General features: G+C 43.8%; 2 protein-coding genes across 4 annotated transcripts; one reads left to right on the forward strand and one right to left on the reverse strand.

Annotated features, from left to right (window-relative positions):
- The first annotated feature begins 167 nt into the window (after positions 1-167).
- Positions 168-2,686, forward strand: LOC123132363 (protein SUPPRESSOR OF K(+) TRANSPORT GROWTH DEFECT 1). Of its 3 annotated transcripts, none has more exons than XM_044552139.1 (8): positions 168-744; positions 834-939; positions 1,171-1,369; positions 1,601-1,669; positions 1,798-1,872; positions 1,983-2,081; positions 2,172-2,355; positions 2,423-2,686. In XM_044552139.1, exons 1-8 carry the CDS (start codon positions 267-269, stop codon positions 2,626-2,628), a joined length of 1,416 nt encoding a protein of 471 aa, XP_044408074.1. In that variant the 5' UTR covers positions 168-266; the 3' UTR covers positions 2,629-2,686. The 3 variants fall into 3 exon arrangements, with proteins under 3 accessions (XP_044408074.1, XP_044408072.1, XP_044408071.1); XM_044552136.1 differs by having other exon boundaries at positions 170-744; positions 2,172-2,336; XM_044552137.1 differs by lacking the exon at positions 2,423-2,686 and having other exon boundaries at positions 169-744; positions 2,158-2,336.
- LOC123132362 (DExH-box ATP-dependent RNA helicase DExH11) lies at positions 2,687-19,755 on the reverse strand. Its single transcript, XM_044552135.1, has 22 exons — positions 19,419-19,755; positions 18,799-19,323; positions 18,614-18,691; positions 18,413-18,530; positions 17,776-17,978; positions 17,516-17,623; positions 16,470-16,571; positions 15,912-16,112; positions 15,527-15,637; positions 13,844-13,911; positions 12,463-12,829; positions 12,056-12,211; positions 11,870-11,980; positions 10,456-10,509; positions 9,383-9,640; positions 8,098-8,207; positions 6,982-7,135; positions 5,736-6,195; positions 4,239-4,453; positions 3,502-3,740; positions 3,193-3,319; positions 2,687-3,104 (listed from the first exon to the last, which is right to left on the reverse strand). The coding sequence occupies exons 1-22, from the start codon at positions 19,542-19,544 to the stop codon at positions 2,892-2,894; spliced, it is 4,104 nt and encodes a 1,367-aa protein (XP_044408070.1). The 5' UTR covers positions 19,545-19,755; the 3' UTR covers positions 2,687-2,891.
- Positions 19,756-25,627: the final 5,872 nt, after the last annotated feature.

A 25,627-nucleotide genomic window follows, 5' to 3' on the forward strand; every position in this document is an offset into this window, starting at 1 on the left:
CTGCTGTGCTCGGGCGACCAGCCAAGCCAGCCTCCCGTTCGTTTGGGCTTCAACGGGCCCAATAAGAACACCACGGCAGCATCCTTTCACGGCCCACTGCTACGGCTTCCCTTTTTTCCCTGCTCGCTGTCTCTCTGACGTGTGGGGATGGGCGAGCCCAAAGGTGACCAGACCGCACCGCACGAGTCCGTCGCGCTCAAGTTCCTCCTCTCCCTTCTCCAACCGCGACCCCGCGTGTGCGTAGCGATCGATCGGGGCTGCCGACGATGTACGGCGCCATGAAGGACCAGGCGGTCGCGCTGGTCCGGCGGGCGGTGCAGGAGGACGACGCCGGCGACTACGCGGCCGCGCTGCGGCACTACGTGCAGGCGCTCGACTACTTCGCGGCGCACCTCAGGTACGAGCACAACCCCAGGGTCCGCGACGCCATCGCCGCCAGGCTCCCGGGGTACGTCGCCCGCGCCGAGGAGATCCGCGCGCTCCTCGACGGCAGCCCCGCCCCCTGCGGGCCCGGCGGCGACGGCGTGGCGGCGGCGGCGACCAGGAAGAAGGACCCCCGCGGCGGCGGGGACGAGGAGGACGAGCGCGCCTCGGAGCGGGCCAAGCTCCGCGCGGGGCTCCACTCGCTGATCGTCTCCGAGAAGCCCGACGTGCGGTGGAGCGACGTCGCCGGGCTCGACGGCGCCAAGCAGGCGCTGCAGGAGGCCGTCGTGCTCCCCGTCAGGTTCCCGCAGTTCTTCACCGGTACGTGATCAGGTGCCACAAGATTCTTCGTCGATTTCGCCTCAATTCGGAGGAAGCGCCTGTTTGTGACAGTTCACAATTAATTGCAGGCAAGCGGAGGCCGTGGAGGGCGTTCCTCCTGTACGGGCCGCCGGGGACGGGGAAGTCCTACTTGGCCAAAGCCGTCGCGACGGAGGCCGACTCCACCTTCTTCAGGTGATTGCTGCGATTCACTTATCTTCAGTTCCAATCATGTGCTCCAACAACAGAGACACATCACACATTGATTGACAATTATGTTCCAGACCAAACATGTCACATTATTTTTTGTTGCAACGCCGATGTTTGGAGCCAAGGATTGAATTATTTTGGGATTCCTTGGTGCTAATGCATATCATCACCATCCTGCCACTTATGGACTAATGCTCAGTGTTGAACTAACTGTAGTATATCTTCGTCGGATCTTCTTTCGAAGTGGATGGGAGAAAGCGAAAAGCTGGTCGCAAACCTGTTCGAAATGGCTCGTGAAAATGCCCCCTCCATCATCTTCATCGATGAAATTGATTCTTTGTGTGGCCAACGTGGAGAAGGTAATGAAAGCGAGTCTTCTAGGAGGGTTAAGACGGAGCTGCTCGTCCAAATGCAGGTGACTTCTTCAGACATTGTAGAACACTTGTCACTGTCTTCTTTTTACAAGAAACTAGCAGGATCGTTGTCCTTCAATCAAGTAGAATGCAGTGGCTCAGATTGTTGTCAGAAAAGCAACCGCATGCATATGTCTGTCTATAAATTTAGAATTTGCAAAGCAACTGCCATCGATCACGGTTTCTTCAGCAGTAACTAAACACATTTTTTTGCCATGCTTGTAATATTGCAGGGTGTTGGCCATAACGATGACAAGGTCCTTGTTCTTGCTGCTACAAACACTCCATATGCTCTGGATCAGGTAGACACATCTATCAAATATTCATATAATTACAATGTGCATATTTTCTGCGGGAAAAAAAATGCACTGCACATCTGTGTGGTGTGTTATCCTTGTAGTACTGAACCTGTGTCATACTTGTGCCCCAGGCCGTGAGGCGACGTTTCGACAAGCGCATCTACATTCCACTGCCCGACCTTAAAGCTAGACAACGCATGCTCAAGGTAATGAGCTGACCAAAAGAAAACTTCAGTCAACTCTACCCCACCTTGACATTGCTACCAACTTCAGTCACCCCTACAAGGTTCAGTTAACTCAGACTTCACCTTCGCAGGTCCATCTCGGCGACACCCCCCACAGCCTGACCAAGAGCGATTTCGAGAGTGTGGCTCACCGGACAGATGGCTTCTCCGGCTCGGATATCGCCGTCTGCGTATGCCACCATACCCCCCAGCCTTTTCTTGCACACAATAAACATATGGTGTCGAGACACTGATACTTCTCCCTAGCGCGCTTTTGACAGGTGAAGGACGTGCTGTTTGAGCCCGTACGCAAGACGCAGGACGCCATGTTCTTCTTCAGGTCAGAGGACGGCGGTGGCGGCACGTGGACGCCGTGCGGGCCAAAGCAACCGGGGGCCGTGCAGACCACCATGGAGGAGCTCGCGGCGGAAGGCATGGCTGACCAGGTAAACACTAAAATGCAGCGTGTTATTCTACCTCTCTCTTGCCTTGTTCATCTTTTGCTCAGGTGGTTTTTCCTATGGCGATGTAGATTACCCCGCCTCCGATCTCCAGGACAGACTTCGACAAGGTCCTTGCGAGGCAGAGACCGACGGTGAGCAAGGCCGAGCTGGGAGTGTACACGAGGTTCACCAGAGAGTTTGGGGAGGAGGGCTGACTTATACGTACACCCAAGATTTTACATTCTGTAAATGTTGCCATATGATTACTGACTTGAACATTTATAGGCCTGTATAGCTTTGTGAAGTCATAGCAATTCTTCTTGTACATGTTTGTTGGTTAGAAACATCAGAAATTGATTAGACAATGCGGTAGATTTTGTTGATTCTACTCACTCATGAGCACCTGGTGTCAACGGTGTCAGATGGTACTGTCACTAAAAACATCTTTACAGTTGAGCGCTTGTTAAGATTGGGCTTGTGAAGAAATTAGACATCCAGAACAGCAATTTTTCTACTTACAAACACCGTTAGGTTTAGGCTACACCGAGCCTATATGCATCATATTCCTGTGACATACAAACTTGCTGCAAAGACAATGTCACGCTTGATGGCGTTGGACGCGATCTCCATTTTCTTGTACAAAGCAGAGTTACCCATTATGGAAGCCGCATTCCTGAACTCCCTACATGTTTCATCCAACCGCACAATTGTTCTTACAATCAGCCCTTCAGATACATCTGTCAGCTCACATATGTCCGCGAAAGGCGTTCCCTGCACATCGACGCGGCAGAAAAAGAGTTAGAATTTTACACCCATCCCACAGAAAGAGTTCCTACCAAGATGTGTGTAGTGGTAATACCTTTGCCCATTCGTAGACAACCTCAACAAGACCAAACTTGAGATTATCACGTGCATACTCCTCAGGATCCACAGGCACCTCGTGCCTCTTTTGGAGCTGCCCTAAGCTGATTGCCGTGTCATAGAGCCTAATACGGAGACAGAGAGAAGAACAAAAGGTACTTGAGGTATGTATCATGTAAGCAATTACACCCTCTGTTCATTAATGTAAGAAACAGAGGTAGTACGTACATAGCAACGTTACCGGGTCCAAGACACAAGGTGTGCTGGAGAGATAAGCACTAGAAGAAGGCAACAAAAAGAAACTAACCTCTTTTTGGCATCAGCCAGTTTCGGAGTGAGAGATGGTTCTGACGCGTTCCGTTGTTGGAAAACAAATGCAGACATAATAGCCACAGCTTCTTCGGGTTCTAATTCATCCAACTGATTTTCAAATAAACACTCTGTTGATATTAACTCTTCACCAGAGTTCATTTCACATGCCACTCGGCCCTTAAGTTGCACAACAAGATCGGAATCGATGTAATGGATCTCCTTTAGTACATCGATCTGCACACATGGAAAAATAAAATTGTTATAACAGAAATCTTAAAGGGTCAAAATATTAATTGAGGTGCATGTGGTCCACACTCCAAGAAATGATATTTCCCTCTTGGTATCCTGGTTGTGGCCTTTTGAGCAATCCACGGTAACTAATCAACTATGACAGTTCCCAAACACAAACATGTGTAACTGGACCACTCCGCATGCCAATTATGATATTCTGTTTGGACTGAGCCTACATAAACACATTCCATGAAAAAACACTAGCCTCGTGATTTATACTCAAAACCAAACCGTTGTTTCAACTTTCAATACAGTAGGATAGAAACCAAAAACCTCATGTGCAGACCCAGATCAGAAATGATTGGACAACTTGCGAAATTTTAAGTTTCCCAATCCCCTTGGATTTTGTTGTGCCAGAAATAATAGATATGGTTGCTTAAGGAACTTACTTTTTTTTTCTAATCTACCCACAAGAACAAGAAAAAATATGTAAAGTCTTACTCTGCCTTGAAACTGTGGCATCTGCTGAAGTGCCTCATCTGACATTTGGTATTTCAGTTGATCCAGCTCATCCTTGTGCACCTTTTGATCCTTCATCATTGACTTATGTTCCTTCAATTTTATACAACCATGGCACTTGTTTTTAGACATTTCTTCCAGTAGGTTGTTATGTGCATGGTATCTTTTAACTTGATCCATGTCTTTCATTTTTAGGTCTGCATTGCATCGAAAATAAACAAGTCAAAACAGTTGATAAATCAAGTGCAGGAAGTGGAAAAAAGCATTAAAAGATTATTGAGCTCTTTCCAATCAAAAGAAACGCCTAAATAAATTCACAAAGGTTAGGTAAATCATCAAATGCTGATGTTACATCAGGGAACTCAAGATAAGTTCTACTGTACTAATAAGATAGTGAAAATTAAGAGTTATATGATCACATTTTTTTTGCCTTATCCTAGTTGCAACTTCAATAATTCTTGCTCAAGTCTTTTTAGCACAAACACCTTAGGAGTTTTTTTTTTCCGGGAAAACGCAGAGGACTTGCGTTTCATTGCATTGGTAAGATAGAGAGTTATTTACAATCCTCCTAAGAGGCAAAGTTCATGCCGGAGCAGAAGAAACTAGTGTACATCCCAGGTGGTGGGTAAGATGACCCGTAAGCCACGAGCACCAGCTCGTGCCCATTGCTCGGCCTCGTCCTTGATCCTAGAGACCAGGACTGGGACAAGAGGTTGGGCATTGTCGAAGATGCATTCGTTGCGCTGCTTCCAAATCATCCACGGCGTCAGGAGGGCAATGGAGGCGAGACCCTTGCGCATCGGTGTAGGCGTGTTTTGCTTGGCGTGGAGCCACCAGTCCATGAGAGTCTCCTCCTGATTTGGCCCTGCGATTGTCATCCTTAGCCAAGCTAGGATCTCATGCCAGGTTTGCTTGGCGAAAGCGCACTCCAGGAGCAGGTGTCGCATCGTCTCTGGCGCCTGGTCGCAAAGCGGGCACCGGGGCTGGTGCTGGAGGCCACGACGGGCGAGGCGGTCCGCAGTCCAGCACCTATCAAGGTTGGCTAGCCAGTGGAAAAATTTGACACGTGGCGGCGCCCAGCTTTTCCAGATGAGCTTCCAGGAGAAGCAAGTTGTGGATCCTTGGAAAGTGGCAAGGTAGCAGGAGCGTGCTGTATAGGTGCCAGAGGTAGTCCACTTCCAGACAAGCTGGTCGGGGGCATCCGAGAGTAAGAAGTGCTCAATCGCCTGCCAGACTTGCACATATTGGCCAATCTCGCTGATCCCGATAGGAGTTGAGGGAAGTATATGCCATGAGAACACATACACCATAGCCCTGTAACTTATTCTACTTACAAGATTGACTATAAACGAATTGGAACATACTAGATGAACACAATAATCAGCATGCAGACAAGGTCTTTTTTCTAATCTGATTTGACCTTTAATGGAATAGCACAAGATTATATATGGCAGTTTAGCCATCGCAGAATATCTGTACCTTTTATTGCATCTAGCGCAGGAGGATACTTTCCATCTGTCTGCTCTTTAATAAGCATTTGAACTGTTTTAGCGTAAGCTGTTTTGCTAATGTCTTCAAGGAGTCCGACTTGATCAATCTTTATTTTGCTTGTACATATACTAATAATCTCTTTATTCTCCACAGTTCTTACTTCAAAACCCATTCCAGATGCGTCCCCCGTGTATGGTAGCTTTATATTGATAACACCTGAACTTTTTCGTGTTCTAGAGGAAGAGAAAAAATCATCATCCATGCCACGTTTTCCTTTCGGCGGGATAATAAAATATCCTTGAGAATCCCCTGGCCCCTTCTCATTTTGACTGGATAAATTAGGGGCTAGCGCAGATGAAGTGCAATCACCGGTCAGTACAAGAACAACATACTGCTTTAGTGTAGCGGATGGATTTTTCACAATTACGCCAAGCAAGTGATCATCATCCTGCCATATAACATACACATTATAATGCGGAAAAGATGCCACTGTTGTGCCAGTAACCATTTGTAATAAAAGTAGGAGAACTAAGCAAGCGCAAAGCACCGCTTTATCCTCAAGCCTACTGTGGTTTATCAGAATCCATGGTAGAAGCGTAGAAAAGATGTTTCAATATTAGAACCTATATGAAATCAAGTAGATTAAATGGGTGATGTCTAGAAGGAACAAAGAACTGATTTAATTAAGGAACAAGTGAGGACCGAACCCAAGCTGTATATCCCACTAACCATGGTGCTACCAGTGAGCCCCTGGATGACCTCTAAATTCGATTCATTATATAGAAGTGACAGACTTCTTGCGTCGAATCAAATAAATTACATAGAAGTGCCACAAGAAGTCCACAGTTAATGTAGCTTGCTTAAAATGGCTGGTCAAAGTTCTTATCATTCAAACTGGAGGTGCTGAGAAAGAAGCTCAAAGGTGGTAAGCTAATTGGGGTCCAACAGAAATTTAGTTCAGTTTTGAATCAAGAAGATGCAGATATCAAGCTTAATTTCAAACACAAGATTGAATTTGGGCCAAGCTCAACTCCAGTAAGCTACTTGTGTGTATACCCATGTCTCCTGAATTGAAGGATTTCTCCCCTTGGGATGGGATCCTTATTTGTTTAATAAAAGGTCGCAAAATTGAATTCTTATTTGTGACAGGATAAGTAAACAAAAAAATCGTTGAAAGGATGAACAGAAAAAATAAAGCATGCGTAAAATGCAACCCAATAGAATGAATACATACAGATTTGGATTTAACAACCACCAATCTTCCAGGCGCAAGGAACTGCTGAGTAGTGTGCAACTGCATAATTGCTTCTGTGACAAATTCCCTGTGTTCTTCGGCTTCTAGAAACATATCGTAATATTCTTCAATAGAAGGCTCTCCTTTTATGCACCTGATGATTTAAGAATGAATTTAATAAATTATGATGCAGATAGGATAATTTATTGCATGTAATATACGATCTTGCAACTTTTTTTTATTATTACACCATATGGTTAGTGCTTTACCAAAAATGAATTATATGCTTCATAGTGCTATATAGATAACACTGCGAAGAAAATGATGAAAATGTATACTAAATAAGAAAGCCCCAAAAAGGCCCAACGAATGATTGTTAACAAGGTTGTTAACAAGGAGGAAAAAGACTGAACCGCGCCAAGTAGGGGTAAAACCTACGACCTTCTGCATAGGAAACAAACACTCTTATCTACTGAGCTGTATGTTTATTTGTTTATTAACTGTATACAAAAGAAAATACCAAGCACCAAACATATCAGCTTAGCATTTGATGACAACCAAAGATCACTGATTCTATGATATGTGCCCTGGATCAACCCAACTGTACATCTAGTCCTGCAAGGTGCTGCAAAAAATGACTATATTGCCACACTCCCATCCTTTTGGGGGCTAGATGTACAGTTCATGACTGGGAGCCTGGGAGGTAGAGGACTAAGTAAATAAATGTCTGCATTTCTGTAACTACGGTTTTTTTATCTTTTTTATCTTCTGTAACCAAGTCCAACAGACTACTCCAAGATTTGGTTATAAGATATTGCTGCGTATTTACTCATTTGCCAACTTGGACAGACGAACAAAGATTAGTCCTCTAGGAATAGATGGTCGTTTTTGCATATCCAAAAAATGAGACTAGATCAACACATTTGCCAACTACAGTATTTTCTATCACATATTTGCAGTGCCAATTACTCTAAAGCTGTGCTGGGTCTATTCTACCAAGGGTTGTAGTTCCACAAATTAGATACCCAACCCATAAATTAAACATTAGTGAAAGAATATCAAATATTGGCACCAACCGTGTTAATACAATTTGGTAAAGAAGGGTTGATGTCTCACTCGATTGTCTTTGTAGGTTGACGTAGCATTTGCAGAAGCAGCTTTTCCTTCTGAGGCAAATCCTTTTGTGCATGGAATTCTGCGAAACTTCTCTTAAGCATGTCCTCCACCTACAAGACAATGCATCTGTGAAGGATATCCTGTTTCCTCTGGAACATTTTAAAAAGAGCATAGTGGCACACATCGATCTAAGACAGTCACGCCCTCTGTAGGGCCTTTTGGCCTTGGGCATTATTCTTTCCATGAAATACATCAAGACGCATTCTAGCGTCTCCCAAAGCAAAAAATATATACTGATAGTAAAGTCAGTATGCCTAGGAGAAAAGAAAATTAAACTTAACAAAGTTTTATCAAGTATTGAGTATTTCCAGCTGATAATAACATTAATGACAATGCAATCAATTATACTTCCATCTTATGCTCATTCAGAACCAGTGCCAATTGCAACTGCCCGCGACCTCACATCAAACAGTAATGCAAATTAAGCAGACTGCAATTCAAGAAATTTAGTTGAATACATGAGTCGATTTTCTGCTTGTATGTATGGCTGGGTGCTTCCACTGTGTCAGCCATTCAAACAATACCTCGAGATTTGTGCACATGCTCTCACGATATATTTGTGGTAACAGAATGTGCGCAGATCTCAATGCACATCCAATGGTAGAGATAATGGGGGCACCAACCCATGCCAGGTACAAGGTGTTACCCCCGAATACAGACTCTCTGGTCAACATATTTATCAAAACATGGATTGACAATATACTGTGGTTTAACAAGTAAATAACCTGAGTTGAGCAGTGCAGCTGTTAGGAATAGGAACTTGTATTCTCATGAGGCCATAGCCAGTATACAGGCAAAGAAAAAATGCACTAAACCCCTTAAAACAATAGGGATATCAGACAGCTAATATATACATGTCTAACAGAAGCAAGAGCAACATATATTTCTACCTTATTTCAGTTTTTGGTCTATAATTCAAACATATATATTCGCAATGCATGTGCTTCAGCGCTGATAAGCTCAAGAAAGAAGATTGTATAAGAGGAAATAAGCTGATTTGAGCAGTTTAGCAAGAGGGACATATATGTCGAGTTTATGTTGCAATTTTGAGTATCCAGAGTTGAAAGTTGAAACATATATATTTCAGAGCATGTGCATGTGCCCCATGAGCTCGAGAAATTGAAAGATGGTTGGCCACAGGAAATACACCCACATCTAAATACAAAACTTATTCAAATAACATGGCTGAGCAGGAAACTTTTCTAGTCGACAGTGAGAGGTATACCTTAAGTTCCTCCACACGTAGAAGATGTAGTATCATAGTGTATGTTAGTCGAAACTGAGATTCCAGTCGAGTTGGTTTTCCAACAAGAAGATTTTTCAGATCACTTTCCTCAGGAATTTCATCACGGCACATCATTATCACTGTACCTATGGTATCTAGTCCTCTCCTACCAGCTCGTCCAGCCATTTGAATATATTCCCCTGGAAGTAACCTTCGATGTTCCTTTCCATCAAACTTCCTTAAAGTATCAAACACGACCTGTTGAATTTGCAAGGTTTAGTCGGAGGCACAGAGCAGTTTATCAGAATCTTGGGCTTAAAAGGCATGGTAAGCTCAAACCTATAAACTAAGCATGAGCAACAATTAGCTTGATTCCAAATGGCGCACAGAAATAAGAAAAAACACTATGTGCATCAACCTGACTACATTTATGTTTGCACGAACTAAACACTGGACATTATGTGTAACTGTCAACAGCAAACTGCAAAATATATTTAGAAAAAGAAACCTGTCAATCAATGTTGGCAAGATACTAACAATACATTAAAATTGGTCTAGTCCAAAGCATATTCAACAGAAGTGACCGCAAACCATAATACAATCACTAGATATTATTGTCCCAAACTCCCAATACACATGCCAAGACAAAAAATTGACAGTTATATCCCAAATCTCAGTGAGGTGAGTGTTAAGTGGTGACTACTTCATGCTTCCCACATGAATAAATCGAAAAAGGACTTCCAAGGTTCTGAACTATAAAACATAACAATTTGACCATTAGCACCTCGCTGCAATTAGAATTAATTGCTAAGGTATAGCAGCTACCAGCCAGAATGAATGATGTTAGTTTACACTAAGTATAAGATATGCATCATTAGCACATTGCAGTCAATTCGAAAAATGAGGAGACAATTGATTGGTTTCATTACCACAGTTCAAATATACAAATATAAGTAAAACTACGAGTGGGTCGACCATGCTTAGTTTAAGTATAATAGAAATATGAAGTCTGAACACAAGATACAGAAATACTGAAACCCTCCGTATGAGAGAAGAAACAAAAAAGAACTCACCGTTCTTGCAGGAGCATTAACACCCATTGCAAATGTCTCAGTGGAAAACAGTACCTGCAACGAGTTTAAGCAAGTCAAAAGGTTCCCACTCGGTTAATTTATAAAATATAACTGCAGCAGCACATGCTATTTTAAAATATAACTGTTTAACTAGTAGCTGACAACACTGTGGTTTGAACCGAACAATCATTTCACTGTTAGCTCACTCAAGCTAAACAAATTGTCCCCATGATACTGGTTCGGCAATGATTATTCGAGCACAGTGCACAACTGCCAACTAGTAGCTAGCCACTACTCACTAGTAAGCATTTATAGTTTTATACTTTGTTTACATCTAGCAAATATCCTACATCATATGGACCGTCCATGAATGTTTCCCTTCAGGCTTCAAGAAGTGCAACTATTAAGACAAAAAGTAGATAGATGACAATGGAGTAGTTAAAATCCTGGTAGCTTAGTACATCAGTTTCTAACATGTAACTGAAAGACGAAAAGAGAAGTCCAGTTTACCCTCACAAGTATAATACTTGGCGCACTTAAACCTCTCAACTATCAAACCTGACATCTGATCTTCCCAGCTTCCAAAACCAGTGCAGAAAACCCTTTAGAGCGGTTTCGCGAGGTGGTTTTGCAACTGTGCTAATAGCTCTTCACGGGTGGAGCTCCGGCTTAGATAAGTAGGAAGACTGCACAGCCATGTCAGGACCCCACATGGACACATAGCATCATGTTCCACTCACTCTCTTCAGGCGAGAGACACCATTGGAGACGATCGGAAAATCAGCTGGGAGGAAGAGTACAACGCTAGTTGGCAGTATTTGAGATGAGCTCGGCTCCATGTGAGCAGCAGACCTGCACCACTGGACTCGAGACACAAGCAGCATACGGGTCAATCATTATCAGCTCCAGATCCGCGCTCGGGTTGAGGAGATAGTTCCACCATGCCATGGCACACGGGAGCTTCATCCTGCTCCGAGTCAGTGCGGAGTGTAGCGAGCTCTGGAAGGCATGGAGGAGCACGCGGCCATCGAGTAAGGAGGTGATGGCTAACAAAGAGGAGCAGGTGGCAGATGTTTGGGGGGGGGGGGGGGGGGGAGGCCAGGAGAGACAGAGACAGAAGGCGGGAGGAGGAAGAAGATGACATGCGGGGCCATGATGGTGTGGTTGTCCAATATTCTAACCTGTCCACGTTGGAGCTCCATGTGTTCAAAATCGCTGCAACCGTGAAAACACCACCATGCAAAACCACCATAGAGGGTTATTTCCACCAATTTTTAATGTTAGGAAGGTCAGACCTCAGATTTCAGGTTTTATAGTTGACAATGTTAAGTGTGCTAGGCACTATACTATAAGGGGTTTGCGGACCACAGTGAACCTTTTCCAAAGAAGAAATATCAGTTGTTCAAAGCTTAACCTTGATCACACCGCGACAAAACAGCATCTCAACTACTTCTTTCACAATAGGAAGAAGCCCAGCATGGTGAACTCCAATTCCTCTTCGCAGAAGGCTTTGTATTCCTACGACCTAACAAAGATGTCAAAATCTATAGCATTAAAACAAAGTTAAGTTAACCAGTCAAAAACTTTGCTATTGGATAACCTGAGGAAGGTTCCTGTCGGATCCTTTGAGGCGCGAAAAGGCCTTATCACAGAAGACACGGATTTCGCTTTTATCAGAACTACTGGTGAGATCAGCACCAAACATGCTATCTGCTGACCTATCACACCTGTTCTTTGAGAAGCAAAAAATTACCACCTGCAGAAGAACCCTAGAAATGATCAGAAAAGGTCATGTCAAATGTTAAGTAACATACAATAGTACAATAGATAAAGGAAAATTATGTTCATGACCAAAAAATGATAAGATAAATTGTTATTCTACAATGGAGTATTAGGTTCAGAATGCACAATGAAAAGTAACATTTCAAAGCAGAAGAACATGAGGTCCAAAGAACTTGTCGTGAATTAAAACATGGAGAGATGTCAAAAGCAATCTTTCTCACATACAGGCACAAGTGATTTCTTCAAAAGGTTATTTATAAGCGGCATCCAGAATGAAGACTCAGATCTCCTTGACCCTGAGGTGCTTTGCTGAATTGCTGCTGCTCCTGAATTGGTTTGGTGGTGCTTTGGGTGCTTCTGATCTCTCCCTTTACTAGACGTGTCTGGATTTCTGCCTTGAGTTCCAGCACGTACTGCAGGAGTTCCTGATTTTGTTCCAGGTTTCGCTCCAAACTTGTTTGCATTTTTCATTTTGAAAGCGTCCTTGGCGTCTCTAAATCCTTGAGTAAGAAATATATCCTTCTCACATACTTTGTATACCTCTCCAGAGTAGAACAGGCAATGCTCGAGGGGAACGGGCCTTTTGTTAGTCCTGGTGAAATACAGTGGTCATACGGTGATGCAAATTGTGATATGACAGTATATGGTGAAAGAGCTTAAGAACAGGAAGCATGTTATTACAAAAGTGCAGTTAAGAATGTAAAATTACACTGTAAGGCGCTGAATTATTTAACCTCACCTAGAGCCCAATATTGTTGAAGCTCCTACACTGTCCAATTATGTGCAACCAAGCCAAAAAGGTATCTTGTGTTATGCCCCCCATATCGGGGAAGGGCAAATTGTTGTCTGTATACTAGAGTAAGAAGAGTGTTTCAAAAATACCCCTCCTTTAGGGAAAAATGAGAGGGCAAGAAGCAGAACTCAGCTCCCACTATAAACATGTCAAAGGAACGCAGTACCCTGACTGTTTCCTCTAGCTACTCAACTCCATCCTGTGTAATTCAACTCCTCCCTCTATCTCTCTGAGTGTATTTGCATTCTCTCTCAGCCTCTCAGGGACAAATACACACTTGCGATAGGCAAATGTTTAACACCAAATGACACATTTTGTTCCACTGAAAGATGAATCAAATAGATAACCAGCTAATCATGCAAGCCACTACCACCTGAATTATCTCCATGATCCACGCGGCCAGGCCCTCTAACAAATTACTGGCTCAATCAAACTACATGAAGGTGATTAACATAGCATGTGTATGTAATATCATCATATGTGCGTGCATGTTGATTACTTCTCCGGGATCCAAGCGTGCACCTCCTCATCCATACAGCTAGCAAGTTTTAGTAGGCGTGGACCATCAATAGGTCATATGACATGTTATTAATTTATTATACATGTGAAAAAAAGGGCCTAATAGGATCATCATAATTAGCTTATATGCTTATACCAACAGAAACAGTTATCAAGATTTTTATTGCACAAAATACTATAGTAGAGGGGCTGGTTGGAATTAACAAAACTAGATTAGAGGAGCAAAATCAAATAGGTTCAAGGGTAAACTGTACATTTTTCCCCCGCTTCAAAATTATAGCACGTTACACTTACGATGTGACACGAATTTTCTTCTGTTTTGTTCGGCCAATCCAGTCAGCAAATTCAACTGTATTCGGAACCTGGCAGAATAATTAAAAAGTCAAGCCTAAAGTAAACCTGAACATGAACGAAATAATATGGAATATCAAACTTCAGATTTTTCGTAGCACAACAGTGAAACGCACTTTTCCAATATATTTAATGTGTTAGTTTGTAATCAAATTTTCACACTAACCATTGCTTATCATTAAGCGGTTGCTACAGCCAGTAATAGGTGTGGTTGAATACTGTAGCAGCCAGAAACTTGCATAACCATAACCAGCAAATAAATTGCATTCCTGTACATGTATGACATAATCTAGGTTCCTGGATCATAAGACCGTACTTGCTTGCTATGAAACTTACACAATCAGACAATCTTCGATACTATGAAACTTACACATACTTGCCATAATGCTACGACCAAATCACCTTAAGATCTTCAGTATCAATTAAGAATCCAAAGGCAGCTGAATAGTACTAGTATTCCCTGTTCTGAAGAGAAGTCTGAACTATTATGTACTCCCTCCATTCCAATATCTAGTGCGCATAGTTTTTAGCCCATATACCAATGAGTGTGCTGGCATCAAATTTTGGACGAGAAAGCCCCCACTCCATCTCTATCCCAGCCCAGGTCCAAGTAGTAGTACTAGTTCGTACTCCACCCATCAGCGTTGCCGATGCTAGCTAGACTCCGGTGGTGCCGTCGTCAGCCGTCTCCTCCTCCAGCGCTGCCGTTCGTTAGGCGGCTCCTCCTCCAGCACCGTCGTTCGTCAGGCGGCTCCTTTTTTTGGCTCTTCCCCATCTTCTTCCTCCTCTCCTCCCCCTCACCCTCCTTCATCCTTCAACCAGTGTCGCCGTCGCCAGCCATACACGCAAGCGGTGGCCGCCCAGAAACCGGACACAGGCGCGTTGCTTCAGCTGCTAGTCGAATCTTGCCGCCGCCCATCGATTCTCGCTGCTGCCAGACACGGTGCGCAGCTGCACGTGTTGAACGGGCTGGTGGCCGTGATTCCCCCCCCCCCCCCCCCCCAGTCGGTGGAGAACATGCTCTGCCCCGTTGATGCTCGCGTGCGCGTGCTCACGCTGGAGCTCCTGTGGCTGGTGAACCTGCTCTGTGCCACTGAGCTTCACGTGTTGGAGCTCGCCCTCCGTGCGGCGTACTACGGCCGCGGCGCTGGAGCTCCCGCTTGCCGATTTGTGCAGCACCTCGTCCGTCAACCTCGGCCCTCTTGCCTAGAAGCAACTCGATCTACTGTGTCGTCGCAATGGAGGTAGGGATCAGTGGGGATCAGCAACAGAGGTGGCAGATCGGTGGCGAGGCAGGTGGGAAAAGCCGCGAGACGAAGGGATAAGGAAGAGAGAGATGCGAGTGAAGCGGTGGGCTGGGGCGCTGGCTGTTCGGTTTGGTGGGAGGGTAGTTTCGTCCAAAATCGCTTGGGGAGGGAGATACGCACTACATTGCGGAATATCTCTAAAAAACTTATACGCACTATATTTAGGAATGGAGGGAGTACTAAATTAATGACATGCCATTCTTGCATAATTGGCATGACTCAACTATTACTGGGTAACAGTTAACATCAATACTATATATAACATATTTGGTTGATTGCAACAGTCGTAATAAAATTGCAGTTTTCACTCGATCCATACCGTTGCTGAAAGGAGGACAATGTTAATGTGCTTTGGGAGCATTATAATAACTTCCTCCCAAACTACACCTCTCTCGGCATCATTCACATAATGCACTTCATCAAATATTACCTGATTGCATCATTAATCACACATCAGAAACATGAAGCATGATCCCTTAGGCCTTGTTCGGTTGCTTAGGATTTCAAGGGGTTCGAAGGGGATTGGAAGGAATTAAATCCCCAGCAAGTCAAAATCCACCTCAAACCCCTCCAATCCTCTCCAATCCCCTTGTGGTGGGGATTAACCGAACAAGCCCTTAACAAGATTGCAAAAATGTGAAGTGAAAAGTGAAAAACAGAGCATATTACACTAAGAAAAAATAATCAGAAATACAATGACATACCCATTCAATATCCCGTATAATATCAGCACCTCTGTAGAGCATTGAGCGCAATATTTCTGTTGTCATAATTAAGCAAGTTGCCTCTGGTCTGATGCTAACATCTCCAGTAAGAAGTCCCACATCAAACTTCCCGCAGAAATCTCGGTATTTCTGGTTGCTGATAGTCTTAATGGGAGCAGTATAGACAGCCCTGGTGCAATGCTGCACAATAACGTCTGTTATCATAGTGTCCACACTTACATTCCTTCTATCGAGACATGTCATAATATGTTTGGGAGGGCCTGAATAAACTGCTACAGTACATGGAGAAATAGTGTAACAAAGTATGCAATACTCTAGACATAAATCTACTAACAAAAGTAAAAGTGAGCGTGATTCAGGAATACTGTGTACTTCTCAAAGCAGCTATAGGTAATAAATAGTAAGCTAGAGATCTCCTAACTCAAGCACATTGCTGTCAAGCACATTGCTAACCGCAAATAACAGAGTAAATAAGAAGAATGAAAGGCCGCAGTTTCGAAAAAATATACAGAAAAGAATCAGTGAAGTCAGCCGTACTTTTGATGCTAAAGCAAAGGCATACTCTGCAACAACCGTCTTTCCTGCTGATGTATGGGCTGCCACAAAGACTGATTCCCCCTTCTCAAGATAATATATAGCCTATTTATGGTAAATACAAAGAATACAGGTTAGCAATTGTATCAAGCATTAAGTAACATACTATTCTAACCATAAGGTGATAGCAATTAGGGATTGCTCTTGCTTGTATGCATAACTTTGATAGGAAGTATATGAAGGGGACACCCCTTCTTGCTTCATGTTTCCTTTCGTTCGAAATTTATATGGCAGTCTTGTGTCCCAAAAGGGCCAAAGACAAGGAACAAATAGAAATGGAATGTACCATTTGCAGCTATCATAATACGTAATTTGTTTCCATATGTAGTCAATGTGTGAGCCGTAAGTATGAACACAAGTGTCTGGATGTGATGGATAGAGAATTTGGAAGGGATGCTGAATTCCTAGACTCCTAGTCTATCGACCTCTCAGTATTTCACAAGATGGTGGTAAAATCATATGAGTGCAAATTTATTAGTTCTTAGCACATAATTCTGTATCATGCATAAACCTGAAGCCCTTCAAAACGTGAATGAGCTTTGTCAGAACTATGGTTGAGACTTCAAAACACATAGTTATTCACAGTTTTCAGGGCATAAGGAGAAGGTTAAGACGACAGCTTCAAGTTTCTTAATGTTGATAACTCGCATGCACAAAGAAAGTTTGTGCCATCCTAAGTAATACCAATACAAATTTAAAAATTCTTTCATATAGTTGCTAGGTAAATTGAAATTGGATGTTTTCTGTTCGTGGTAATTGACAAGGCAAATGGTGTAGACGGTCAAAGCACAGAGATATGGTACCACACTATCACCGATTTACTGGTGCATGAACCCACTACACAAGCATGTGGCATGGTTGTGCCTATTGAACATCATGTTAAAAGAAATGTGGTTCATGCTCTTAAACAGCATAACACACTAGATGCTCATCAGCATAGGAAACTTCAAATATTCAGATAAAGGTACAGATGCTAATGAGAATTTTACCTCCTTCTGGAACTTATCCAATTCAAAGGGATATTCAATTGCCATATCTGGAACAAGTTTGTGGAAGTTTGTCACAATAGAATTATCCCCAACAACGAGTGCCCAATCCTATTGAGTGAAATGGAAACAAATAACAATCAGTGGTTCGGTTTTCTTCAGAAATGTTGCTGCTTCTGCAACACCAAGCACCAATGAAGATAATGGAATAAGAAACACAACAGATGCAAAGAGTCGCATTTTTTTTATTAATGTGCGCCTACCGTGCCCTCCTGTGCTGGCTTATCATCAACTAATCCACTTGTTTCTCTGCGGGTATCTTTCACTTCAGATGATAACATTTTATCCAAGTCCGTTTGAGCTTCAGAAATATCTCCTCTGATATTAGCTTCCTGTTTGTCAGTGTCTGCCATTGTAAGAGTTTCAGAAGCATCTTGCAACTTATCAACCTTTCGTTCATTGACATCTACAAATGGGAAATGGGAGGATTAACACGGAACCGGATAAGACTTAATAGCATTGAGAAACACATGTAGCCTATATACAGTTTTTTCTTTAAGTAACCGTAATTTATATATGTTTTTTTTTCACAAGAAACCATACTCTATACATAGTAGTAACGGGCATTTTATCAATTACTTCATATTCCATCTCTAAGTGTAGGTTTTTGTGTGATCCTTGCGGACTGCATTTTCAAACTTTGGTCTATCTTAGAAATGCTTTCATAATACATTTCTTTTGTCTTTTGCTAGTATTAAAAAACATATTCAAATTATTGCATTGATACTGTGAAAAGTCAAAATGGCATATCTGTAGGTGTAGAAAGTAACTGCTGCGATTCAAAAAAAGAGAATATACTCATGTGACTTGAACATATGAAGTACATCGGCAATAAATTACCGTTGGTTCCCTCATCTCCAGCCAATTGCTCACCATCATCTTCATGTGGCACAATGTTGACATCATCTTCCTCCCAAGCTATCTTGAACAAATCATCAAACTGCACCGAGTACTTATCCTGCAGGACCATGGGGCAATCAGAATATAATGCCAAAACTGCAGGGATGTGGATGTTGAACCGTAAGCATTTAAGCTGGTTACCGTTGTGTCATTTGATGAAGATGCACGTTCCTCGACATGCTCACCATCCCGGAAACACTTCCAGTGGCTGTTATACTCCTATAACATAAGACAGGAGTTCTTAGTTGTTACTGCCCCAGTTTAGAACACCCATATCATTCCTTAGTAAAATAAACACACACTTTGATATTTAACAAGGATCGCACCTTCAACTGGCCTAAGTCCAATCCCTTGGGGAACCCTGGCGGAGCATTTAGAGCAGGGCCACCACTCATAAGCTCACGCACCCAATCACCATTCCGCGCACCCTCTGGAAATGCCTTCTCCAATGCTGCCGCCTCAGCTGCATCGTCCTGCAGGCCTCCCGGGCGGAATGGCCGGCTGTTGACTCTCCCCCTCACAAAGTCCTTCGCCGGGCCTGGCATTCGTGGCACCATCCCCCCAGTCCCCGAGTCGAACACTTGGCTCATCTCCATCTGCACAGACTCAGGGTCCCAAACTTGCTGCTCAGACGACGACAACGATTGTCGACGAAAAGGTGGCTCCCAGGCGGGGACGAGCATGGTGCGCGGGGCAGAGGGCTCCAAAGGCGGCCTGGCGAGGTCGAACCAGTCCACATCCCACACCCTGCCGTCATTGGCCGCGGTAGGGACATAGAGCTCGGGGTTGAGGTAATTGGCCTCGAGGTACTCCTTCACGCTGCTGGGACTCTCGGGTGGGTAAGCCGGCGGCTGCGGTTGCCATTACAGCATCGGTGGGTTTAGGGTTCAGACTCCGCACTGAGTAAAAACGTGCAGTGTGGGACGGAGTTTGGGGGGTCGCGTACCAGGACGAAGTCGGGCACGGGGCTGAGCGGGTGGGGGGTAGGGTCGAGGCGGAGGTGGCCGCCGTGGCCGGAGAAGCTGATGCGGAACGGCACCTCGCTCGCCGGCGATGGGGTGAGGTCGTCCATGGAGGCCCCCGCAACGAGGCGGTCCGTTAATCTCTCCACTGAACTCTGCTTCTTCACAAGCTTAATAGGGCGCGGGCGGAGCTAAGCGGCGGCCGGAGTTGGGGCCGCGGGGCGGCGCCGGAGATGGGGGGTGGGGATGGCGTCGGCTCGGTTGCTCGCATACTCCGATGCGTCGGGTCACTCTGGCTAGTCGTCTCGCTTCGCCCGCTCGGCTACGCGGTGCGACTCGACCAGATTAGAGCATGTCCAACCGGCGCGACATGACTACGTTTTCCTTTTTTTTTTAGGAGAGACTGCCTTTTTCTTAGGGAAAACCACATGGCAACTTTATTGATCATCATGTCAAAAAAAACTTTACTGGTCATCAAAAAAACTGTACATTGTATGCAAGGGAGATTACAAGATAATCAAGGGCCTACTCATGCCAAACAACAGTGCAAGCCATGGCATTGCTTTAATTTCAGCAAAGCCCTTACCTAAGCTACTACAATGTTCATACGTAGTCGCAGTAGCTTCACTAGAGTTTTCTCCATCTTGCACTATGTTGATAACGTCGAGGCAATCATTGTTAACAACTATACAGTTGTAGTTTATTTGTCCAACCAGGATACAATCATCACGAAGAGTTTTATCTTTTGTCGAGGGCACGTCCACAATATGGTTGGGTGAAAATTCGCTGCAAGAAATGAACCATGATCATCTTGAACTACTAGTTCCTTGAATTTCATGCTTGCAAGAATTGAGAACGCAACGTCAACATTTAATTTGGTCAATCCCGTCACTGGCTTCACCCAGCCAACCTTCCAGGCAGTGGCGGAGCCAGGATTCGATTATAGGGAGGGCCGAGTACGTATATTGATCTAATCTTGTTGGTAATTACTCGTAGCTCCTATTAAAATTGTCGATCGTTGGGGGGGGGGGGGGCAGGCCCCTGCTCGTCCCCCCTGGCTCCGCCCCTGCTTCCAGGGTATAGAATTTTTTTACAACTTTTCAATAATTTAGAGCTAATGCAAGAATGGATCGGCCCAATCGCATTGGCTTCTCGATATTTTTGCCATGGACTACCTGACATCTCTCCCACCACAAGTATCATGGGGTGTTGGCAGCTAATTCACCCAACCCTTAGTCGCCAAAAAGGTGCGCCTTTGATTATTCTTAATCAAAAAATGACTCTAAGAAACAAATTAACCCCTGTCATTGGGCCTAACGGCTCGGCAAACAGCTACAGAATGACCAGAAATAGTGGCAGATTTCTACTGTTTTAGGATATTAAAAGAAGGCATGCTATGTATCTTCAAATGGATTTTTACAAACCAGACATGAACTACCGCTCTAGATATGTCAATTGGCAAGAATACTACAACAATGGTGTTTTCCATAAGTCTCCAAGAAAGTATTTTTACTTGGGAGCCTACTCTCGGCGACCAGACTTTTATGCATGCCAGTCTTATTTTGGAGGTTGATTGACCATTGTTGGTTCAAGCTTACGACAATGTTGAAACTATCATTCCGTGGTATAAGCTGATGAACTGGAAATACCTAGTTTCCTTGTTGTTCCAGGCGACAAAGTCTTCCATCGGTCCAATGGCTAAGGGACTGTTCAGAATTTTATTTCGCATATATTGCTAGAAAAATATCTTTTACTAGCTCTTCATCCCATTACTAGTTGTTCACTTGTGCAATACTTGGATGTGAAATAGGTTATAAATGCAATTTTCAAAAGATTGAAATGCATGTGGAATGGTTGTGTGGTGAAGGATTATGGTCAACGATGATATGATGCAAAATAGGAATATTTGTATATTTGAAATCGCACTGTAATGGTCGCGAAACTGCACATAAATGATTGAAAAAGTGTTTCAAAATGCATGTGGATTTATATAATTTTTTTTCTTTTTTGAGAAGGATGTTGAAACCCTTGGCCTCTTCATATAAGGATAACACATCCATTTTTCTTATATTATTAAACAAAGCTTGGCAAAACAAACACATAGATCAACCCGAAGCCCCTTCCCGGCGACCTTTATCGTTATACCTACAAGCTTGATGTTGTGTGACGGAGTTGAATCTGACAGATCTCAGGTAGAGGTCCCGAGCTGGCACTCTTGGCACGATAATAACATGACACAAGAGGACACGATGTTTGCCCAGGTTCAGGCTCTCTCGATGAGGCAAAACCCAACGTCCAGCTTTGTTTGTATTTGATTGTGGGTGAGGTATAAGGTATAGGTTGATCTACCTCAAGATCGTGCGTGAATGAGTTGGCCTCTATGGTCTAAACCCTTTGGTTTATATAGACAGCGAATGTGTGCCTAGGGTTACACATAGATCGGTTGCATTTGAAGATAAGCATGCTAAAGGTTGCATTCGTGCCTTGGATTATGCATCAAATCTTTAGAAGATTCCATCTCGATCCTTTCATGGGGCCTGGCGAATGTGGCCCACTTGTTAGTTATATGGGGGTCCTTGGCCTGGCCCACGCCATCGGAGTCCGACATGGTTAACACCTCCTTATCCAGGACAACATCAATGTGCCATGGCCTTGCACCAACACACAACAACTAATTCGATGACTTCACAAAACGGCACAACGGTGAGCCGAGAGCACCAACCGGTCTAGCAGACGCTCAGCGCGCACCGTATTCGCACGCTCTAGAATTTGTTGCCGCCATCTTCCATCATCCCATCTTCAGGAGGGATCAATACATTGACCTTGTCAGGCATTTCTGTCGTCGATGCCACCACGCCGCCAGACAACGTCACCATCCTGCGCGCGCCCACCAATATGCGTTCGTCGCCGAGGCCCCACTGCACCACGCCGCAGGGGCGAATCTACGTGCATGTCTGTGGGGGCGAATGCCCCCACTCGTTTTGTCAGCCCACTTATACTAGGCCCAACATATGTAGCGTTGCCCCCACTCAGCCCAAAGGATTTGCCCCCACTCCTTTCTTTTTTTGTTGTATGTTTAAAGCCTGTGTATGAGAAATAAATAAGTTATTAGCCCAGCAGCCCATCCAAAGAAAATACGAGCAGGCCTTATGCATACGATCGTGGTTCTCAATTGGATAATCGCTAGCGCTAGAATAGTGAAAGGATCGAGAAGAGGTGTCTAGAGGGGGGTGATTAGACACTAAGTCCCAAAAGTTGTAGTTTTTAATTTCTTTAAGTTGAAGTGGAGTTTTGGCACAAGTTTAACAAACAGAAGACATATCAAGCAAGCATGCAAAGAGTATATGAGTAGCGGAAAGTAAAGCATGAAACTTGCAAGAATGTAAAGGGAAGGGTTTGGAGGATTCAAACGCAATAGGAGACTCGGATGTTTTTGTCGTGGTTCCGATAGGTGGTGCTATCGTACATTCACGTTGATGGAGACTTCAACCCATGAAGGGTAACGGCTGCGCGAGTCCACGGAGGGCTCCACCCATGAAGGGTCCACGAAGAAGCAACATTGTCTATCCCACCATGGTCGTCGCCCACGAAGGACTTGCCTCACTAGCGGTAGATCTTCATGAAGTAGGCGATCTCCTTGCCCTTGCAAACTCCTTGGTTCAACTCCACAATCTTGTCAGAGGCTCCCAAGTGACACCTAGCCAATCTAGGAGACACCACTCTCCAAGAAGTAACAAATGGTGTGTTGATGATGAACTCCTTGCTCTTGTGCTTCAAATGATAGTATCCCCAACACTCAACTCTCTCTCACAGGATATGGATTTGGTGGAAAGAAGATTTGAGTGGAAAGCAACTTGGGAAAGGCTAGAGATCAAGATTCATATGATAGGAATGGAATATCTTGGCCTCAACACAACTGTAGGTGGTTCTCTCTCAAAAAAAGTAAGTTGGAAGTGTAGGTTCGTTCTGATGGCTCTCTCTACGAATGAAGAGGAGGTGGAGGGGTATATATAGCCTCCACACAAAATCTAACTGTTACACACAACTTGCCAATCTCGGTGGGACCGAATTGATAAACTCGGTCGAACCGATTCAGCAAAGCTAGCGACCGTTTGGATTTTCGGTGGGACCGACTGGATCAACTCGGTGGGACAAATGTGCTAGGGTTAGGGTAAATCCAAAACTCGGTTTGACCGATTACTCAAACTCGGTGGGATCGATTTGGGTAATAAGCGAAACAGAGAGTTGGCCAAGCAAACTCGGTGGGGCCGATTTCATATCTCGGTGGAACCGAAAATATTGCAATAGGTAACAGAGAGTTTGCAAGCCCATCTCGATGAGACTGAGATCCCTATCAGTGAGACCGAACTGATTAGGGTTTGTGGCAGTGGCTATGACATCTAAACTCGGTGGCGTCTGATAGAAAGAATCAGTGGGGCCGAGTTTGTGAGAAAGTAGTTGAGGGCTTTGGAGCATATTACTAAGCATTTTGAGCAAGAGCCTCATTAAGCAACACCTCATCCCTCCTTGATAGTATTGACTTTCCCTATAAACTTAATGTGATCTTGAATCACTAAAATATAAAATGTAGAGTCTTGAGCTTTGAGCTTGAGTCAATCCTTTTGTCCTTAGCATTTTGAAGGGGTTCCACATCCTCTAGTCCATGCCACTTCATTGTTGAACTTATCTGAAACATACTAGGTAAAAGTGTTAGTCCAACAAAAGATATGTTGACATTAATTACCAAAACCACCTAGGGAGCACTTGTGCTTTCAATCTCCCCCTTTTTGGTAATTGATGACAACATACATCAAAGCTTTAGATAAAGATATAGAGAATAGTAAGTAAAGCTTTGGAAAGACATGTAACATGCATAGGCTCCCCCTACATGTATGCAATCATGTGAATATGGAATATAGAAGCATGTGAATGCATAAACATGACAGAGTAAGCAATGAGTTACATGTATCTTGGATATATGCATCAGAGCAAATGATGTGAATATGAGAAATGTACCTTCATGCTTATGAGTCCTTCTTGCAAACAGTATGTACATCAGCAAGAATTTCTCATACACATGACTGTGATGCATATACTTACCTTGTGGTCTTGAGTTGGCTTAGGATGGGATGAACCTGCGTAAACAAGGTTAGATAACACAGATACACCTACTGGCCAGAGCAAACAAAAGAAACCACAAGAGTACCAAGACTGGGATGACATGTAGAGTGAGTACTAAGTACCACATTGGATATAGACATGTCCCCAAAGGTAAAGGTGTGCAATAAATTCAAGAATTTCCTTCCCTTAGATGTCTTGCTCCCCCTGAATCTAGCATGAGATACTGGGAGAAGATAGGGAACAGAAAATCAGAGCAAAACCAGAGCTCAAAGGAAATAAACAGAGCTAATGCAAACGAGCAAATATGAACATGTCTTTCCCCTCTTGAAGACATGTGACTTCTCTCCTCTTGAACACCAAGCATCTGGGGTCCTTGATGATTACTCTTTCTTCCCTAGAGTATTCTCTCCCCCTATAGATATGATTAAGTTTTGATGTGATCTCTCTCCCCCCCTTTGACATCAATTTCCAAGAAGGGATCTTCTGGATTTTTGTCATGATGGGTTTGGTCCTTGAGTCACAGAACAAATCAGCAAGTTGAATGGGATGCTGGTCGAGGACAAGATTCTTTGAGTGAAGCTGGATCAAAAAGAATGTAGAAACAAGTGGCAAGATGTCTTTTCTGTAGTGAAATCGGTGACACCGAGTTGTATGGTTCGGTTGTACCGAGAGGATTTGGTTGGACCGAAAGCATCAGACCGGTGAGACCGAGTTCACCGAAGAGAGAACACTTGTCACCTTAGCTCACTAGACAAGTAAGATCTCACAAGGATTTGCAAGGAATAAACTAAAAGATTTGCAATGAATTGGATGCAAGGAATGCAGAAAAGATAAGAAACTAAAAAGAAGTCTAGATGAAGTTGGAAACAAATATGCATGAGACAAGTGCAAGAGCACAGAAAAGAACACAAGAGAACTTCATCTAGAATTGGTCGGCGACAAAGTCACCTATGTTAGAGTATATTGACTTAGGAGTCAATTGAGATCACTTGATCATAGGTCATACTCATCGTTTAAGCTCAAAATGGGGTTACCATTTTTCGTTTAAGCTGTTTTTGATGTATTCACATCT

Source organism: Triticum aestivum, chromosome 6A, assembly GCF_018294505.1.
Source record: "Triticum aestivum cultivar Chinese Spring chromosome 6A, IWGSC CS RefSeq v2.1, whole genome shotgun sequence".
NCBI lineage: Eukaryota > Viridiplantae > Streptophyta > Magnoliopsida > Poales > Poaceae > Triticum > Triticum aestivum.

What these genes read in the sequence shown, in the direction of transcription:
- LOC123132362 (XM_044552135.1), bottom strand. Translation starts at nt 19,544, where the DNA reads ATGGACGACCTCACCCCATCGCCGGCGAGCGAGGTGCCGTTCCGCATC. An exon ending in TGGAGATGAGGGAACCAACG is followed by an intron (nt 17,979 to 18,412) that starts GTAATTTATTGC and finishes TCCCATTTGTAG; the next exon opens with ATGTCAATGAACGAAAGGTT. An exon ending in TTTGTCGCGGTGTGATCAAG is followed by an intron (nt 10,510 to 11,869) that starts GTTAAGCTTTGA and finishes AACTCGTTGCAG; the next exon opens with GTACTGTTTTCCACTGAGAC.
- LOC123132363 (XM_044552139.1), top strand. Translation starts at nt 267, where the DNA reads ATGTACGGCGCCATGAAGGACCAGGCGGTCGCGCTGGTCCGGCGGGCG. An exon ending in GCCGACTCCACCTTCTTCAG is followed by an intron (nt 940 to 1,170) that starts GTGATTGCTGCG and finishes AACTAACTGTAG; the next exon opens with TATATCTTCGTCGGATCTTC. An exon ending in GGTAAACACTAAAATGCAGC is followed by an intron (nt 2,356 to 2,422) that starts GTGTTATTCTAC and finishes ATGGCGATGTAG; the next exon opens with ATTACCCCGCCTCCGATCTC.